This window comes from Coccidioides posadasii, chromosome 1, assembly GCF_018416015.2.
Source record: "Coccidioides posadasii str. Silveira chromosome 1, complete sequence".
In the NCBI taxonomy this organism is placed as follows: Eukaryota; Fungi; Ascomycota; class Eurotiomycetes; order Onygenales; family Onygenaceae; genus Coccidioides; species Coccidioides posadasii.
The window spans coordinates 1,695,257-1,708,667 of NC_089407.1; the positions used below are offsets into that span (position 1 = coordinate 1,695,257).

The window sequence follows — 13,411 nt, forward strand, 5'->3', positions numbered from 1 at the left end:
TTTTGTTCTGCCTCCTTGTGCAGGCGGATGTTTTGCAGAGGTTTTTCGACTCAGGGGCGGGCCTATCGGAAGGGCGCTCGGGATGCTGGGAGGCCGAATCACGACACAATTACATCACTAGCGGTAACTTTGTGCGCTCAAACCCAGCCCACCGGAGCGCGGTAAGCCTGCAGCCCACTGCCCATTTGCAGGTCGCTGATCAGCTGGGAGAAAACTTTGATGTTGGGTGCCTCGATCGGGGGATTTTTCCAGAGCTCGAGCCCGGAATCCTCCTGCTGGACGGCGGACTGGCATCGAACACGGAGGATTTTCGAAGCTGTTGGCGTTACACTCGAATACGACGGGCTGCAGTCGAGGAGCCGGGAAGCTAGGCTGTATTGTACGGGAATTCATCGTAACGGAAATGTATTGTGCAATATCTGGCTATGATTGGCCAACTCTCCTAAATCCCGGCATTTTCACGCGCTCTGGTTGGCTGGCGCAGTTCAACGGATGCTCGGTCGTACTGTACGCAATCCGTGCACATCGCGATCCGGACTTAGTAATTATCCAAGCTAACAGTTAGTTAAAGAATCAAATTAATTCGGTCAATCTTGCACGTTTCTCCTCTTCGCCTCCATTTCTCCCTTCCCTCCTCCGTCTGTCATCCATCACCGGGCTCACTGTCTGCTCATCGCGTGCCCAGCTCCATCTCTCACGCGCTCACTCGCTCACATACTCTCCTTTCTCTTGCTAAGGGTGGACGGGTTTTTCGTGAATCGGCTGGAGCTTGGATATTCCCCTCTGAAGTACCCCTTTTTCTTCCGCCCTCACCATAATGGCGAGCGTCGCGGGAAATATGGCATCGCCATCTGCGGATGCATCTCTAGCTTCAATGGCTTCGGACCCATCCAGTTTCGTGATGGGCATTTACAGCCGTTTCACCGGCTGGTCGGCCTTGCTGGCTCTATTCATGTTCCTCGTCGCCTACGATCAGAGTGAGTCGCTTCTGAAACGTGCCTGTTGTCATCAAAATTCGGACACAGATAACTAAACAGCCATGCTGCAGTCAAATATATCTGGCTGAAGGGTTCAATCGTCGGTCCAAGATTTAAGATTCCCTTCATGGGCCCCTTCCTAGAGTCGGTCAATCCGAAGTTTACAGAATACAAGGCGAAATGGGCCAGCGGCGAATTGAGCTGTGTCTCTGTCTTCCACAAGTGCGTCTCAAGTGAATCAATCCTATAACTCCAGGTGGCCCATACCTGCTTCAAGGCTAACGTTGGCGTGCATTAACCTTGCAGGTTCGTCGTGATCGCGTCAACTCGAGACATGGCCCGAAAGGTCTTCAATTCTCCTGCATACGTCAAGCCGTGCGTAGTGGACTCTGCGCACAAGCTGTTAGGCAAGACAAACTGGGTCTTTTTGGATGGCAAGGAGCATGTTGAATACCGCAAGGGTCTCAATGGCCTGTTCACCCGCTCCGCATTGTCCGTGTATATGCCGCAATTGGATGACGTCTACGAGAAATACTTTAAGCTTTTCCTGGAAGAATCGAAGAAGAACAACTTCAAGCCTATTCCTTGGATGCCGTACTTGCGTGAATTGATGTGTGCACTCTCCTGCCGGACCTTCGTTGGACACTACATGACTGAAGCAGCCGTCAAGAAGATCGCCGACGACTACTATCTTATCACTGCTGCGTTGGAATTAGTCAATTTCCCCATCATTCTACCTTTCACGAAATCATGGTACGGAAAGAAGGCTGCCGATATGGTCTTGGACGAGTTTAGCAAATGCGCCGCTAAGAGCAAAGTCCGGATGGCTGCGGGGGGAGAGGTTACCTGCATCATGGACGCTTGGATCAAGCAGATGTTGGATTCCGCCAAATACCGCGAAAAGATTGCAAAGGGCATCCAGGTCGATGACTCCGAGAAGCCAAGTCACATCCTGCGGGATTTCTCCGACTACGAAATTGCGCAGACTGTCTTCACCTTCCTGTTCGCTTCGCAAGATGCTACATCTAGTGCCAGCACCTGGCTCTTCCAGCTTATGGCCAATCGTCCAGATGTCCTTGACAAGGTCAGAGAAGAAAACTTGGCTGTGAGAAATGGTGATCGGAATGGTAAAATCACGATGGACCTTCTTGATCAATTGCAATACACCCGAGCTGTGGTCAGGGAAACCCTCCGATACCGACCTCCTGTGATCATGGTTCCATATATGACCAAAAAGGACTTCCCTATTACCCCTAACTATACGCTTCCCAAGGGCTGCATGATCGTCCCATCCGTCTGGCCTGCAACCCATGATCCTGATGCTTATCCAAACCCCGAGACTTTTGATCCGGATCGATGGATTTCCGGTGATGCTGACAAGGCTGCTAAGAATTTCTTGGTGTTTGGCACCGGCCCTCACTACTGCCTTGGACAAACATATGCTCAGCTGAACCTTATGGCTATGATTGGCAAGGCTAGTATGATGATGGACTGGGAGCATCATGCTACTCCTATCTCAGAAGACATCAAGGTCTTTGCTACCATCTTCCCTCAGGTTAGTATCTGTCGCATTCTCAGATCCACATGGAATCTCCCAACTAACGTAGAAATCAGGATGATTGCCCACTTGTTTTCCGCCCCAGACCATGAGCGACCAAAACCTCCCAAAAGCACTGAAATGACTTCATGAATGTCTGATATTCTCCTAATAGAGAGAGCCTATCCGAGATATTCCTACTTTCGTTGCTCTCCTATGAGCTCCTCTTTGCATTTCAATGATGATGTTCACCCTTAACAAACAGCCTGTTTTGCATCTGATGCTTTCGCAATAAAAATTTCCTCCCACCCCTTCTTACCTTAGTTACTGTTTAATTGGCTTCATATGCCACGACTGTTCATGGTTCTTCTGGGGGAGACAGGTCCTAAAAAAGATATGGATACCCGGACTTTTTCATTTCTTTTCATTTCTTTTTTTTTTTTTTTTCATTTTCTTTTTTGCCCTCTTTTTCCCCTTCTGGTTTGGTAATGCTTTGCCTAGGTGGTGTAAATATGGATACGTAATGTAGTTTTAATTAATGAAAGAAAAAAGAAAACAATCTCAATCTACAGAGTCACTAATTACAAGATATGATCCAAGCAATCATAAAATAAAAAGGCTTAGTAAAAACTGGTTTCAGCATTGTCATCAGAGGGATAACCATCTCGACCGATCAGGATATGAAGACATGGAGCATTGTCGATATTCATCATTCCATCATCACGGCAGCAGGTGTAGAGCTTCAAAGGCATTTGAAAAAGTAAGCTACGTCTGATAAGTGTTCATTCAATGTTGAATCTCTTTTTGCTCATAATCTACTGCTCGCTAGATGTGGACCATGGATGTGGATAAAGAATCATCGCAGCAGGCTATCCGGCGAGATGTATTTATCAGGTTGTATATCCTTAATTATTACTGAATCCTGCTGATTGAGTTTTAGAGCAATGCAAGGCAAACGCTTTACAATTCTTGTTGGCGCTGAGACAGATGCCTACATTGCTAGTGGCCCAACGAGGTGGACATGATGATTGGTATCCTCTGTCCCGCAAGAGGTCTATCATCGCCGCACCACCCCTTTCCCTTGAGCCTCATCATGAAGCCGCAGTCCGAGTCCGTATGTTTTATCTCCGTACTGCAAAGCTGAACTTAGCCCAGGCAACCGTCGCCTTGGGACAATTCTACTAGGTGGAAGCCATCTAGAATATGCAATAGCATGGGAGTAAGCACCCATGACAACTAGATTACTTGCCCAGTTCAAGTTTCGAATATTCTTCACCTTGCGTCTGCCGGACGGCTTGCTGGGTATTGCTCAACGGCATCTTTCAGCTGCTAGAAGGTCCTAGAGTCTTACTGTCACTTAACATCTCAGTGAGGTCTCCAAACCCTTTGACCCGCTTCAATTTATATGTACGTAGCCGAAAGTCGAAGAGTATGCCTTTATAGTGATAGACATACACTCCTTAGCCATATCCTATGTTAAGAAGCTATTGTTTGAATGCCATCCTGACCGTCAGGAAACTCAGTGGAAGCGCTGGCGGAGGTAGGAAAAGTTTGCGAACCATAGCTTTCGGAATTGCTTGTCCCCATTAAGGGATTTGGCAGATTATCCCAATCGATTCTCTCGAGATGATTGCTTGTCGCCATCAAGGGATTTGGCAGATTGCTCCAATCGTATCCGCTAGCGAGGGGAATTCTTGCCCAGTCGAGATTTGCCTCCAACTGGGGGAGCGGAATTCTTATTTCTTGGTTAGGGGAAGGGTTCACGGCGTGCGTGATTGCGTGGCTGATTCCTGATTCTCGCTGCTCCCTGCACCGCTATTCAAATTTGTTGGCGCCCGGAAGTGATGCGTCTCCCACACCGGTGGAGCAACAGTTCTTGTTTGTACGTTTGTAGCTGCAGGATGCGCATGCCAACCCACGTCAAAGTTATTTGGCAGTTCTGAGGTGATTAGACGAGATCTGGAGGGAATGAGCGCGTCCAGCCTGAGTAGGCATGTTCCTTAGCCGAAATACACTTATGCCTGGGCGTTCTTTTGTTCCAGTAGTAGATTTCCTGCCTTCATGCTCTCCACCGAACTTTCTCTTGCTGCCCGAGGATGGGAACAAGTTCTGAACATTATCAACCAAGGGTGAAAGACATGATATGATCGAAACAACTTTCGCGTGCGAAGGTAACCGTCCAGTATCTGGGCCCCTTCTAACAACAACCCACGTTCCAATCTATCGGACTAAGTTAGCTATGGACCTAAAACAGCAGTGTCGACTCACATTGTCCAGTGAGGCTGCCCAAATCCCACTAGACAGCCACTCTCCAACTGAGAAAGCCTTTCACCACATCATAATCTGGCGAGTTCTGCAGGCGTTGATTTCCTTCCCAGACATCTTTCAAAAGCAAAGACCCTGAAACTTTGATTGCTAGTTGACCCATCCCCTCCTCAGCATTGTAACCAATTCTCCTCCTCAGCTTGTGCGATGCAATCTACATCCTGATATAGTCGTCTCAACAGGAGTCGGCGGCCCAGTGGACTTGAACTCTTAAAGTGAGAAATTGCGGACAGAAGGTTGTCGAGAGAGTTTTCCATCTTGAGATTTCCTGAGAACATATCCCAGAACAGATGTGGATGCTCGGCATAATCTCTTTCAAATGCCGTCACAATCTTTTCTGCTTCCTCTCCATCAACGATGGATCTTGCAAGGCTCACAAGATTCTCTACTTCCTTTTGAGGGAGATCAAATTCACTGAAGTAAGCTTTCGGCTGAATTGCTCCATTGTCGTTGCTATCCTCAGTGGCAGCAGTCTCCTTGCTGTTGGTAGCCGCTTCGGTGTTGGTGATCCTTTCGGTTGTCGCATTGCCTTCAGCGTCAAGCGGAACTTCTGCGGTGGTGGTATTGTTGGTGTTGATGTTGGTGTTGGTGTTGATGATAGCAGTGTTGCCATTGCTATCATTCGTGCTGCCTGCCCCATTGCTGTCGCCAGCCTATCCGGTGAGAGTTGATTCTGCCGCGTTTACATTGTCAGGCAAAGGTCGCGTAACAATTGTTCCATTGGCGTTTGTGGTCTTTTCGCAGCCATCACTAGGATCATGATGGCCTGACTACAATGGTAAACAGTTTTGGATGGCAGAAGTTGTTCTGGGGTACGTTGTAATAACCATCTCTCAAAATTCAAACAGCTTTGCGAGAATTCCTGACATCATCAGAGCTGAAGCAAGACACAAAATGCAACAGACTCACAGGATTAATTCCCTCAAACAGGCGGGTGATTGTTCTCAAGAGGCCAGCAAATTTCCTTGATTCGCTATTGAAATCAGACTTGTGTCTTCCTCTTGAAAGTGTTTTGCATACCTCTGTTGTCATGATGCGTCAAAACGAAGAGCCTTTGTCTGGGGTGGGGATTGAAAGCAGAGGGATCTTGTCTGACGTTGTGAGGATGGTATGTGCTGTTCCACTGGAGTTAGGAGACTAACCAAATTGAGGACCAACAGTAAATATGTTCTTGCTCCTCATTTTCCCTCTCCAACTGCTTGTCTACAACCTCTTACAGCTGCATTGGATCCGGTTCCTCTAGACCAACATGTTCTTCGCTGATATCTTCCAGGATGGGTGGCATATCAACCCACGACAGAATGTAATCACTCGCCTGGACTTCTTCAAGGGGACTGTGAATGGTTGACTCTTGAGGAGCAGCTGAATAGGCTTGGGCGGTCAGCATTTGGTGTTCAGCTCCTGATGACTGCCTTTGGCTTTGTTTTTCTTGCTGCTGATGTTCCTTCTCCCTATTCTTCTGATACTGTTGTTCTCGGCGGGTTTCCTGAGGATGGTGCCTATCCCAATTGCTACCATCATTGCTGCTGGCCTCGGAACAAAGAGTGGTGACATGGGTAAGTTGGACCCAACTTGTTCCAAAGAAGACACTTCAGCCCTGGCCTGGAGGGGTGGTGGAGTTATTGATGGCTCACCAAAGAAAGCAAAATAGACATGTTGTCTCACAAAGAGCATGGTGACTTTATTACCAGCAGGCATATTGTCCGCATGCATCTGGTCCATAAACAGAGATGGTAAATCCTGTTCTTGAGCTTTGGCCCATAAAAGTCTGCAATGCTGCTTCTGTTCAACCTCCCTACTGATGGCAGCCCGGCAATCTGATTGGCTCTCATGAGGTTGGGCAAGGGCCAAGCCTTTCTACAACACAATCAACTAGGCATTTGAGGGTGTCACCAGGGAATTGATAGCAATCAGGCTTCCAAGCTTTGAGAAGGGCAACCCACACAATCTGCTGATTGGGAGATTTCTTGACAAGCTCTTGGATCTGCAGTGAGTCAAAATTCAACTGTCAGGCAAGAGCAGCCATCTTGTAGATTGCAGTCTTGTTACTTTCATAACTGGGTTTTGCCACAAGATTATTGTTTTTCAGTTGCAGCAGCATCTCTGCAGAGTGTTGGTTGGCATATAGAAAGAGCTGATTGTATCTGAGCTTTGCACACTCAGCCAGAGCCACTAGACATTGTCAGAAGCCAGTCTCTGATATCTGAACTGGGTAGTTGGCTCCTGCATCATCAGGCAGTCTGTAAATACTCAGAAGCATGCTCTGCAGTGTGGGAGTGAACTTGCTGAGGTTGACCAGCTGCCTCAAGCAGTGAACACCCCCCTTGAGATAGTAGAAATCCTGAAAAAGGGATGGAATGATGGCTTTTCTTCTTTGTAGTTTCTGCCAGATGGCCATGCGTTCAGACTCAAGAGAGAATCAGAAGTGAGGAACTGAGTTAATAAGTGCTTTTGTAAATGAGAACCAAACTGCAGTGCTGAGTGAGATATTAGTGAGAGATAGAATGGAACTGGAGATGACATGATTAGCATGACAGAGCCTGAAACTGGAGAGAACATGATGATCCAGGGGGGAGCCAGAATTGGCAGAGGTGAAGCATCAAAACAGCTCCCTTCTCTGCAGGGTGAGTGAGTGGGTGAGCAAGGTTGAGCAAGGGTGAACAAGGGTGAAGGAGGGCCACAAAAATTAGTGCCAAGGGCCATGGATATTGTGGGTGTGGACGGAGGGAAGGGCTGTGGTCACCTGACCAGAAAAATGAGCTTTTCGGGCAACCATCGGAAAATGTTTATCCGACGCGACCTGTTGAACCACAGATCACAAGCTTGAAACTATAGATCCACCATATATTTACAATGCATGTATAAAGGGTCTGAAATATATAGAATTCAGAACATATGATGCATCAATTAAGGGTTTTGAACCCAATTCAGAAGCTTTTTAATTGCTAGAAATTAACTACTAAGTGTTTACAGAACCACCTGCACAACTTAAATTATAATAAATTTTTTTTTTTTTTAAGTTTCAGGAGCCTTCTCACTGGTTGGAGTCTCTGATTTGAGGATAGGATGTAAAGTGAGTGCAGAAGAATTATCAGAGTGAGCTCATTTGAACTGCTTGATGATACTTTTGAGCAAATTAGCTTGGCTGTCTTCAGTTAAAGACAGGCCCAACACAGATAGGTTCAGCTGTGACTGAACAAAGAGAGAAGATATGATTGGAGTGAGGGAGAGAGAGAGAGAAGTAGATACAGTAGAGAGCAGAACAGCAGCAAATTAGTCTATCTTGATTACTGATTCATAAATAATTTCTTCTGTCTTTTGCTTTTTCTGTCATTAAATATTAAAGTCAGTTCAATTCATCCTGACATTATATCAAGTATACTGACTGCAGAAGATAAATAATTGAACTTTAAGTTCTGACAGATGTTGGTCAAGATTCTTTTAATATTCTATATATATAACTGCATTAGTATAAGTTGAATATATAATCTTTAATCAGTTTAATTTATCTTGACAGAGCAGAATGTGTGCTCTGCAAGCTCTTTTTATTTAGCTTGAATAGATACAAGCTTTTCCAATACTGTCAAAGTGGCAGCACCAACTTCAGCATTAAAAGAGGGAGAAGAGAGAGAGTTGTCAGTTTGAACTAACAGAGATATTATTTTGACAAGTATTTTACTGAGATCAGCAGTCTATTCTGCTATACTGGTTTTCAGTTCTTCTTGAAGTATTATGTTCTTAAGTCTGAGAAAATTATCATAATCAGACAGTAATACTGCCACTTTCTTCTGTATCTCTGAAGAGACAGAAGTACAGACTTTTTTATCTTCTGTATAATTAGTGCAGGCCTTGGTGGTTTCTTGCTTGCATGAACAAGACTTGTCAATGTGTGCCATATATATGAATATTAAACATTACTAAGTGCTAACTCATTTTGCTTAGAGCTTCTACAGCTGATTACAGCAAACAATAAAGAGATATATATTAAATATAGTGAAATTTGGCTCTTGCAAGCATTGATATAACAGAGCATTGCATTGAAGTCTAGATATCAAACCCTGAAATCTATTTTGAAGCACAAACTAACAGTCAATTTTAATCTGAGAAGGCATCTTTTTATGTATTTAACTAGAATCTGTGTCTCTTTCAGGGCTTGCAATCAGTTGCAGCTGGTGCAGATTTCTTTAAACAGACAGGCCAATTTGTTGCAGTCTCAAAATAATTCTCTGTAATATTCTGCAAAGAATTCTAATTCTTCTTGTCTGAATTATTATTTTCTGGCTCCCACAGAGCTTGCACTGCCTGAGCCAGATATGAATCAGGTTCCCTGAATGACATACTAGATATCAACTGAACCACATCCAGAATTTCTGGCAAAGTCTTAATATAAACAGTCTTTGGCTTTCTTGATTGAACCTTCTGTCAGGCAAAGTTGTTCAAATTAATATCTCTCAGTCCTGGTTTCTGTGTCAAGCAGTTCCAGAGCTTGAGTACAGAATTTCAGATGTAGATTAACAAAGTGAATATGTTCTGTTTCAGACTGTTGTCATCAAGATATAGCTTCACATATGCTGCTAAATTTGCATACACCTCTATTGCTATAATTATCAGAGCAGAAATCATGATAATTAAGATTTATCATTAACTTATATTCAAAATACCATTTCTCTTGTGGAGCTGACTTCTTAAAATCAACACACAGCTTGACCCAGTAAAAGACTTTACAGAATTGATCCCACTTGAACAATTGAGTAAAATAGCTGATCAGCTTTTGTTAATTGGTTATTTCATGAAGTCTGAAATTAGAATTCTTAGTTAAGCTGAGTTCAATACATTTCCTGACATGATTCTGCAAATGAGATCAGTTTATACTATAACTAGAAGTTTAGAGATATTGTTTTGATCTTCAAGCTACTTAAGATCTTATATTTCCAATCTTTACAGAGATCTGACATGTGTCTGAAAACTTCACAAAAATATAAGTTATTTCTGACTTTCTAGTTCTCAAGACTCAGCATCTTCTGGATGGTATCTGAAATTGGGTCAGTATTTAATGTTGATATATAGACTCATTGCATCTGATTTTGTATCTCATGCTTCATTACTTGAACCCACTTTTCAATCTCTGTATGATTAGAGAATACTTCAGTTTGGGTACTTGTATTTGAACCAAATAATGCTTCTTGAGTCTTTAACATGCTGTGTGATTAGGGCCATGGAAATGTGCAAGCTGTCTTTTTTGGTACTGACATGCTCTGTGTCTCTGACATTTTGGCTATTGGATTGCCATGGTTCAGAGTGAAGTGAGAATGAATAAGAGTGAATGCTTGAATTTTAAAGAGGTTTGCTATCTATTATATAGTTGACTTGGAGCATATTTAACTGCCCAAGTTGCTATTCAGATTCATATTCATATTCTTCTACATTCTAAAATTCAATACCACTAAGTGATTGATTTCTTTGAAATAGGTCAATCACCCAGAAGAATGCAGATCATTACTGATCTTGCATCTCTTAGAGCCAATTACAGATCTAGATGATCAGAATATTACAGTTGGTCTGCAGCACAGTTAGCACATTTTGCAGCTGCTCTAACATTCAACTTTGCTATAATATGTCTGATTCCCTAATTAAACAGCAATTTTCTTTCTAATTTCTACATACTTTGTCTTAAAGAAATTCCACAGCAACTCTTACTGTTTCTGCAACTTGAAACTCAATCACTGTGGAAACTGGTGTATAAATCTTGAGCAAACATGCAACATTCAAGATACATAAGATGCATACAGAACTATATATTTTGGAGAAGATGACTTTATTTACTATTTCCAGCCTTGCAGTTTCAAAGGCACAGACAGCATGCCCATTTGTTGCAGGAATTATAAGATTGCAATTATATTTTATCTTCAGTAGAATTCAACATTCAGCTGAACAATCAAACTGAGAAGTCAGAGTTGAATGTAAGATCTTAAATTCTCTATCAGCCTGCATCATTCTAATCACTGTGTACAGAATGCAGCAAGTCTTTCAGATATCTCTGATGCTCTGTCTGACACTCTATCTGACACTCATTCTGAATTAGAAGATATCAGAGTGCAGGAGATTATATAAGAAGCAGTAGCAGCTCTACTTATGGAATCAGTTGATAATAATAAATCACAACAGTATGAAGAGTCTGAATTCAAACCTTGATTACAGACTATATTACATTCAGTGCATCTGATTGGCAATGGAGATTCTGATTTTCATTCATAACTAGAGAATTTATTGGACAATCAGCCAGCTGAGATCTACATTCTGACTACAATAAATGATCTGTCAGAGATCCTAGTCCATGCATGTGTGGAGCCTGATGAAATACTGGACCACTTCACACTCACTTTAGAATTATAGTGCAAAAAATCAGGAATATCTCACTGACACTACAAGACACTGCAGGAAGTCTTACAGATTCCTGAAGATATCAGTACACTGAGATCTCTATTATTGGGGCTGAGCACATTAAAGAAGAAATGCAGAGCTTAATTTTTTATGCTTCTCATCCAACAGGCATCCATACTGGCTGTTCTATTGAAAATGCCAACTCTTTCACCTGCTGAGAAGCAACTAATACAGATATCTCTCACATCTAATTTATTCTTTTAAGATTCTGTGGCTCTTTTGTTATTACTGGCAAGGTCTCCTGTATTTTGCAAGAAGATACATATTGGTATGGCCAACCTAGTTGATAATCTGACTGAATTGTGGCAATCATGGAGCTGGGGGAGCTCTATTAGATGTTTGTTGGATGACTTTGTATAGTATCCTGACAGAATATCAGTCTTTTCTTCTGATTTTGTTTATTTCAGGTGCAATAATGCTGTATGTAGGTGTACTTGAAATGAACAAGAAATCTATATCAGAAGAATTTAATTTGTGGGTCAGGACTGAAGACTGGTCTGCATAAAATCTAGTGAAATTATTCTTATTATTCAGAACACTATTACTGCCAACAGCTTTAATAAAAGAATCCATTCTCTGAGATCTCTGCTTTGCCTGAATGAGCTGCTCTTACTGAAAGACCAGAAAACTCACATCATACATGAAGACAATATTCTAGCCTGACTGGATGTCCATCTTGACTACATCTTTAACAGATTGAGTAGCTACAAACCCTCAGAAATAAATGGGCTCTTTGTATAACAAGTGATAAATATAATTTGCAACATATTATCTGTACAAGAGCTCTGACTTAGCACTCTGCTCCAGGGTGAACTGGAAATTGTGGCATATAAAAGAAATATACTGATCAAGATGCTCTGTTCAGATAACTCTATCAAGAGAACTATATTCATTCTCTTCCAGCTGTTCATTGACAGATTCAGTCTATATCAGAATATGTATCAAAATATAACTGGCTTCTATATAATCTCTGCAGAACTTAATGATTCTGAAAGAAGACAACAAAACAATGTATATACAATTGCTCTTGGATCTTATACTACAAATTTTCCCAATGTTGTGGAGGTGTTGGCTCCCAGTTTACAAGCAGTTGAAAGAGAATTTGATATTATAGTAACTGGTGAAGAAACTGTCAGGGTTATTGCTTCTTGTATTGCTTATCTTGATAATATGCTGCAGCAAAATAATAATGCTGGAATCAAACACTCTACTGCAACAGTCTTCTGTCAGAGCTGTACTGTCTCTGATGCAGAGAGATTTAATATGAATTTCAACTTGATGAAACACAGCCAATACTATTATCAGTTACTTAATTTGTGGGCTGAAATTAAGGCAAAGCAGATTGTTCAGAAGCAAGAAGCACTGTGGAAGACCCATGAATTAGTCAAGAAAAGTTCTCCAGTTTTGAAGATCTGTCTGGCACTGAATCTGGTGATATTTTTTCTCTCTGATCTCTGTCATAGTGAATTTTTGGACCTGTCCAAAATTGCACATATATTATTGATATCACATATATTGATATCTGAGGGGCAGAAGAAATACTGCCAAACTCTACAGAGATTTCTATTTCAGAGATACTGGGCCCAACTGCAGTCTCTAATTATCCATCTGGAGTTCTACCAAATCCAGAAACATATCTGAGCTTTAATTATAATTCCAATTATACTCTGCTTTGCTCTAAAGTCTGACTAGATTCAGACTGTTGTTCAGCAGGCTCTCTATAACTTCTTTAATAAACAGTTAATTAATCTCAATATTCTGTGTTTGTTGCTTGCTAAAATCTTTAGTGCTATTACAAGAAGTAATTCATTATTAACTTCTCAGACATCTGTTGGGTACAATGAACTTAAAAGTGTGATTGCCAATATCTGAACTATGCTTCAGAAAGTGATAGATGCTACTATCATGACTGCCAAGGCACCACAGTCAGCTAGCTGGGCAGTATGGATACTGAGATCATGGCAGAATTCACCAGTGTTTAATTAGATTGTTACATCTCCAACAGAGAATATTTCAATCAACACTATCAGTATTACTCTGAAAGCAGATAAAATATTACATGCTTTGAAACATCAATCAAACATACATATCAGGGTGCACTATATCAATCAGACAAAGAAGTATGCTGTGC

General features: G+C 42.2%; 3 protein-coding genes across 3 annotated transcripts; 1 reads left to right on the forward strand and 2 right to left on the reverse strand.

Annotated features, from left to right (window-relative positions):
- The first annotated feature begins 613 nt into the window (after window positions 1–613).
- Window positions 614–3,091, forward strand: ERG5 (RNA polymerase C-22 sterol desaturase). Its single transcript, XM_003071298.2, has 4 exons — window positions 614–977; window positions 1,049–1,199; window positions 1,284–2,532; window positions 2,592–3,091. Exons 1-4 carry the CDS (start codon window positions 818–820, stop codon window positions 2,625–2,627), a joined length of 1,596 nt encoding a protein of 531 aa, XP_003071344.1. The 5' UTR covers window positions 614–817; the 3' UTR covers window positions 2,628–3,091.
- Window positions 3,092–4,949: 1,858 nt separating this feature from the next.
- On the reverse strand, window positions 4,950–5,599 carry D8B26_000484 (uncharacterized protein; the record flags this gene model as incomplete). The annotated part of the gene is made up of 2 exons (XM_066123243.1): window positions 4,950–5,492; window positions 5,591–5,599. The coding sequence occupies 2 exons, from the start codon at window positions 5,597–5,599 to the stop codon at window positions 4,950–4,952; spliced, it is 552 nt and encodes a 183-aa protein (XP_065979317.1).
- Window positions 5,600–6,052: 453 nt separating this feature from the next.
- Window positions 6,053–6,226, reverse strand: D8B26_000485 (uncharacterized protein; the record flags this gene model as incomplete). Its single annotated transcript, XM_066123244.1, has 1 exon — window positions 6,053–6,226. The coding sequence occupies one exon, from the start codon at window positions 6,224–6,226 to the stop codon at window positions 6,053–6,055; it is 174 nt and encodes a 57-aa protein (XP_065979318.1).
- Window positions 6,227–13,411: the final 7,185 nt, after the last annotated feature.